The following is a 6,533-nucleotide window of genomic DNA, read 5'->3' as shown; positions in this document are numbered from 1 at the left end:
CTTTCAATTGAACAGGGAGGGAGTCCAGAGAACAGCAGCAAAGCTAATAAGGGGGCTGGAGGACCTCAGTTATGAGTAATGACTACAAACTTTCAACTTCTTCTCCCTGGGGAAGAGGTGCTGAAGAGGTAAAATGATTGTGATATACAAATCCTTAAATGGTAACTCTACCATTGGGAGAAAACTATTTATTCTAAGATCTCTAAAAAAAGACACGTGGCCACACAATGAAGTTGCATGAGAAGTGGTTTTATCTTAAATTATGTAAGAAGCTCTTTACTGTTAGAGTGGTAAGGATGTGGAACTCCCTTCAACAGTTGGTGGTGCAAGCAGATAAAATCAAGAACTTTTTTTTAGAAGATTTTTTTTTTTTTACAAACACAATGTACAGGAATATGGAAAATCGTGGTCACCCACTCACACTCAGATTGAACTAAATGGGCTGGTACCTTTATTCAACCTTACCAACTATGTAAGCGCTCACTACCTGAGTAAAAAATGACAGTTTCAGAAACAAGAAAATAATTGTAGAATGAACAAATATTTATTTATTTTCAATTTAAAAACTTGAATTCAATATTTAAAGTATACTTTATTTAGGAAACTGTGGAAATAGTTTTAACTACCACACACTTCTATTTCTATTCATAAGGTGGTAAGCCAAATAATTCTGGTTTAAATTCCTCCATTGATGTGAGCACTAAAGATGCTTTCTTTGTTAAATCTTTTTTCAGATTTTCATCTGGAATCATAACCACTTGCATACCAGCTCTCACTGCTGCTTCAACTCCATTTGGTGCATCTTCAAACACCAGGCACTAGAATGAAAAGACAAAAGAAGTTGTGTAATTATACAGAGACTTCCTTAGGAATGTATTTGCTGGATATACAGTACAAAAGTAATTGCTATACTTTGATTTCCCCATCCAATAATAATGAAGAAAGGGTAGTTATCTGCAGGACTCTGGTTTAAAAGCTATTCATTAGGAATGAGCTTCAGGTTTGATTGAATATGAATTAACCCCAAACCCAAGTTGCTCACAGTTCAGGACAACAGTAAACTGATGCATCTTTTGTCACTGGGTTGCTTGAATTTAGACATACAGGTGAAACTCAAAAAATTTGAATATCTTGCAAAAGTTCATTTATTTCAGTAATGCAACTTAAAAGGTGAAACTAATATATGAGATAGACTCATTACATGCAAAGCAAGATAGTTCAAGCCGTGATTTGTTATAATTGTGATGATTATGGCTTACAGCTCATGAAAACCCCAAATCCACAATCTCAGAAAATTAGAATATTGTGAAATGGTGCAATATTCTAGGCTCAAAGTGTCCCACTCTAATCAGCTAATTAAGCCATAACACCTGCAAAGGGTTCCTGAGTCTTTAAATGGTCCCTCAGTCTGGTGCAGTAGGAATCACAATCATGGGAAAGACTGCTGACATGACAGTTGTGCAGAAAACCATCATTGACACCCTCCATAAGGAGGGAAAGCCTCAAAAGGTAATTGCAAAAGAAGTTGGATGTTCCCAAAGTTCTGTATCAAAGCACATTAATAGAAAGTTATGTGGAAGGGAAAAGTGTGAAAGAAAAAGGTGCAAAAGTAGCAGGGATGACTGCAGCCTGGAGAGGGTTGTCAGGAGGAAAAGGCCATTCAAAAGTGTTAGGGACTTTCACAAGGAGTGAACTGAGGCTAGAGTCAGTGCATCAAGAGCCACCACACACAGACAGAACCTGGACATTGGCTTCAAATGTCATATTCCTCTTGTCAAGCCACTCCTGAACAACAAACAACGTCAGAGGCGTCTCACCTGGGCTAAAGACCTGGTCTGTTGCTTAGTGGTCCAAAGTCCTCTATTCTGATGAGAGCAGCTTTTGCATCTCATTTGGAAACCAAGGACCCAGAGTATGGAGGAAGAATGAAGAGGCACACACTGCAAGATGCTTGAAGTCCAGTGTGAAGTTTCTACAGTCTGTGTTGATTTGGGGAGCCATTTCATCTGCTAGTGTTGGTCCACTGTGCTTCATTAAGTCCAGGGTCAACGCAGCCATCTGCCAGGAGATTTTGGAGCACTTCATGCTTCCTTCCGCAGACGACCTTTATGGGGATGCTGACTTCATTTTCCAGCAGAACTTGGCACTTGCCCACACTGCCAAAAACACCAAAACCTGGTTCAATGACCGTGGGATTACTGTGCTTGATTGGCAAGCAAACTCACCTGACCTGAACCCCATAGAGAATCTATGGGGAATTGCCAAGAGAAAGATGAGAGACATGAGACTGAACAATGCAGAAGAGCTAAAGGCTGCTATTGAAGCATCCTGGTCTTCCATAACACCTCAGCAGTGCCACAGGCTAATAGCTTTCATGCCATGCCGCATTGAGGCAGTAATTGCTGCAAAAGGGGCCCAAACCAAGTACGGAGTACATATGCATGCTTATACTTTTCAGAGGTCCGATATTGTTCTATGTACAATCCTTGTTTTATTGATTGCATGTAATATTCTAATTTTCTGAGATTGTGGATTGGGGTTTTCATGAGCTGTAAGCCATAATCATCACAATTATGACAAATGACAGCTTGAACTATCTTGGTTTGCATGTAATGAGTCTATCTCATATATTAGTTTCACCTTTTAAGTTGCATTACTGAAATAAATGAACTTTTGCACGATATTCTAATTTTTCGAGTTTCACCTGTAGTGCCCATAAAGTCAATGGCTAACTAATGAATGTACAGTAGATACACATATACATGCTAAGTATTACATCTCCTCATAATCGTAAGTAAAATGATGGTAGATTGACTAGTCACAGTTCAAAACACTGATATAGAGTTACTGATAAATAGCACAAACTAGAAGGACCAATAGCAAGCCATTTACTGCTCAAAGCCATAGATCAAATAACAGCTAGGATATTAGTCAATTTGCTTCTAGATACATCATATTCCGTATATACTGAATGAGGAAAGAAAAAACAGAGGGCGCACAGGCCTAGTGCATTACCATAAAAAATGTTTAGTAAAAAATTAAGTATGTGTTGTACTCACGAACGACAATATAGTCAAGGCACATCATAAAGAGCAGCTGGGTCAACACCGTGCTGAGTAACAGTCCGCAATAGGGAGTGTAGACATCCGATAGGCTGACGTGTTTCGAGGAGGGGAGGGGGTTTGGGAGAGAGACAAAAAGGATGAGAGTAGGACTCTAGGGAACATGTACAGCTCAGCAGAAGGTACCTATGCATAACGGGGGGTCAGTGAATGACCCCATGTATCTCAAGATCTTCATTAAGCCCAGTGGGTGAGAGGGAACCCAGAGTGAAGATCCAATAGGTCTCCCTCTTGCATAATCTCTGGAATGTTCTTCCACCACCTGAATCTCCTGTGATGGATTCAATCTCAAATACTTTCATGCCTGATGTATCACCACTGTGTGCCTCCCGAAAGTGTTGTGGTACGGAATATTTGTATTTGCCTTTATTGCTCTCCTTGTGATTAATGATGTATATATGTGTAACTTTCTACTTATTTATTTTTCATTTGCACACTTCTTATGGTTCATATGATTTTATGATTGTCACTAGTTTCAATGGTTTTATTTATACATATATATTTTTTATAGATCTTTTGTGTTTACTTATACTATGTCAATTGCCCATGTGACTCCTCCACCTGCATAGGGGAGTGTCCAGGACGGCCCATGTGACCTTTGGTTCAACTAGTAGTGAGCATATAAAAGAGGGAGCAGACATTTGGTCAGTTGGCTCTGAGGAAGAGGGAAGTCCTCGAAATGCATCAGCCTATTGGATGTCTACACTCCCTATTGTGGACTGTTACTCAGCGCGGTGTTGACCCAGCTATTCTTTATGATGTGCCTTGACTATATTGTCATTTGTGAGTACAACACATACTTTATTTTTTATTAAACATTTTTTATGGTAATGCACTAGGCCTGTGCGCCCTCTGTTTTTTCTTTCCTCATTCAGTATATTTGGATTCCCCCCGGTCTATTTGGAGGCAGCAAGGTGTGCATGTTCCAGCACATTCTTAATGTGGTTGTAGCCTGCATCGAGTCCATCCCCAAGTGCAGGAGAATTTGTGTTTGCTGGATCATATTCCATATAGCGGGTGATTCCCCATCAAGAATGCTCAAGAACACTCAGCTTTGTAATCTTATACTATATATAACAACCCAGCACTCAGTCTATAAAGTAGCTTGGAGCAGCGAAAAAGCAGAGGATAACTGTAGTGAAACCTTTAGAGCTGGCCACTGAATGTAAGAAAATTCAACATTAGGTTGGTAAGGCAGCTTAAAGCTGTCATATGTCCAAGTCGGCACTCCTTTTCATCTTACCACTTTGTAATGCTCCAGCAATATCAGGCTATGTCATCCATCCCAGCCTGCAAGGTCTGCAAGCATCGCTTCCTTGTGCTCTCTAGTTCCACCTCTCATACCAACCGTGTTACCGGTCCATCAATCTTAGGGACTGCCAATGGTGGGGACAATATGACATCAGATGTAAAACCCTATGACATCAATGTGTTTTTTCATATAGGCATACCACAGCTTCGTCAGGACAAATGGCATAAGTGACAATCCAGATACTGCACCTTCTTGTCCCACACTGCCAGACTTTTGAGTTACAATGATCTGGCATTAAATTGGGCACATGGAACACCTCTAAAGAAGACACCATTAGGCAGAAGACTTTCATTCAAACACAGAGGGTTGGTTGGCTCCTGGACTGCAAAGCTTGAACATGAAAGCTTGTCCAGTGGGGAGAAAACCTTAGACAGGTCTGTGTCTAAGACCAGGCCCAGAAATTCCAAGCAATTAAATTCCTGATTTCTGGAGATTGAAGATCCACCTGAATCTTTGTTGAGTCTGCCCATTGGCCATTGGCTGACAGTGTCTGAGTTGATTATGAAGATTATCCAGATATGAAACTATGGGGATGCCCTGACACTAAAGCAGGGACAACCACTTTGATGCAGTTTACAGGCCAAACCCTCAACCCTCAAGTGGAGAGGGTTTTCTAGGTGATTATTTTGCTTTCTTTCTTGGGGAAAAAGGGTACTCTTCCCCCTAGGAACTCGCCAAAGAAGAATTACCCATATAAGGGCATACTCAAGAGACATTTCTTGCAATGATGCTTCAAACCAAATCTGAGACAGAGGTTTCTTTGCATATGCATTTGAAGGAGGCCCATTCTGGATATGAGGCATATAATATCCTCTACCCCATCAACACAATAGAGTAAGGACATACGCTTGATCTCCATTTGCTGTAAGACAGAGAGATATTGTCAGGATAGATATGGGATCCCAAAGGAATACTCTTGGACCAGACAGCTAAGGTCTGGCAAATAAACAGGTTTGCAATGGCAGATTGCAGGGCAGGACCTGTGAGAAGAAGTAGAGCCTTAGAAAAGGCTTCTAGTCTTTTATCCACTGGCTCTTTAAAGTGGTTCTAGAGGCTGAATGTTTTTATCTTAGTGCATTCTCTGCGGCTCAGGTTTACTGGGTTTTATGTTTTTACAAACACTTTAACCCCTTTACACCAGCAAGAGATAGTGTTTAAAATTAGCTGTGATGCCTAGAGTTGGTAGGCAGAGCTCCTGATCATGCCACACTGTGGTTGGCTGCATGTTGTTGACATCATTGTGAGCTGTGGGGTGACAACTTGGTCATAGTTCTGGTGGTGTCAATGCAGCGTGCCGCAGAGACATACAACAACACATATATGCAGTGGCTTGTCATTAAGGCTCACTTGCCCTGCCATCACATATATGTGCAATACTGTTAGGAAGAGATTAAATATGGTTAGGTCCATAACAAGGACAGTCAGATTCATGTTAAGAACAATTCTTAAAAAACCCTCCTCTAGGGTATTGCTGGGCCAATCATTAAACAAGATTTGATGCTATAGAAAATACACTGAGAAAGTTTTATCTGGTTAAGGGCTTTTTTATTGAATCCAGGCTAGTCACTTTAGGTGTAGGTGATGCAGGCAGCTCCAAATCTAGGAACATGTAGGCAGCAACTAAAAGGAATGAGATGGTATCTTTTAGTTTTGGAGTAATGTCAGATTGCAACTCCTCAAATACGGATGGGGTACAATCCTTCTCATCCTTGGCTGACTGTGGAAAAGCAACTGCAGCCTTGGAGAACTCACTGGTGGGCTATGGAGAAGAGGGTAAGAAAGCCTGTCAGTGGCCTCTGTGTTCTTAGCTAACATGTCTAAAATGTTGGTCATAAACTCAGTTTAAATAGCTGAGTATTATTCCCAAGAAGATACCCTGCAATTTGTAAATATACAGTATTCCACACTTTTCACTAACTTTAGCTCCTGAACAGCACTAAACTTTTCAAACATGTCTAGTAATACCCATCTTTACAATACAACATACAGTATGTCTCTCAATATGGCTTATTAAATGTGTTTATTTAGAAGCTATTTACCAACCGTGTCTTGTAGTTAATAAAAAAAACAGCCAAAACACACAAAAGTGGAATTTAAAA

The 6,533-nt window shown here is 40.4% G+C and overlaps 1 protein-coding gene across 1 annotated transcript in view; it reads right to left on the bottom strand.

Moving 5' to 3' along the window:
- Window positions 1-522: 522 nt before the first annotated feature.
- Window positions 523-6,533, bottom strand: part of PUDP (pseudouridine 5'-phosphatase) — a 365,717-nt gene continuing 359,706 nt past the window's right edge. Inside the window, exon 4 of the mRNA XM_089652896.1 lies at window positions 523-818. Coding sequence (XP_089509022.1) covers window positions 642-818 — 177 coding nt within the window. The 3' untranslated portion in view covers window positions 523-641. The remainder of the gene's footprint in view (window positions 819-6,533) is intronic.

Source organism: Staurois parvus, unplaced genomic scaffold (genome assembly GCF_062004578.1).
Source record: "Staurois parvus isolate SC_StPar_1 unplaced genomic scaffold, SC_StPar_1.0 ptg000695l, whole genome shotgun sequence".
Classification (NCBI taxonomy): domain Eukaryota; kingdom Metazoa; phylum Chordata; class Amphibia; order Anura; family Ranidae; genus Staurois; species Staurois parvus.
This window is presented reverse-complemented; position numbering and strand designations above follow the sequence as displayed.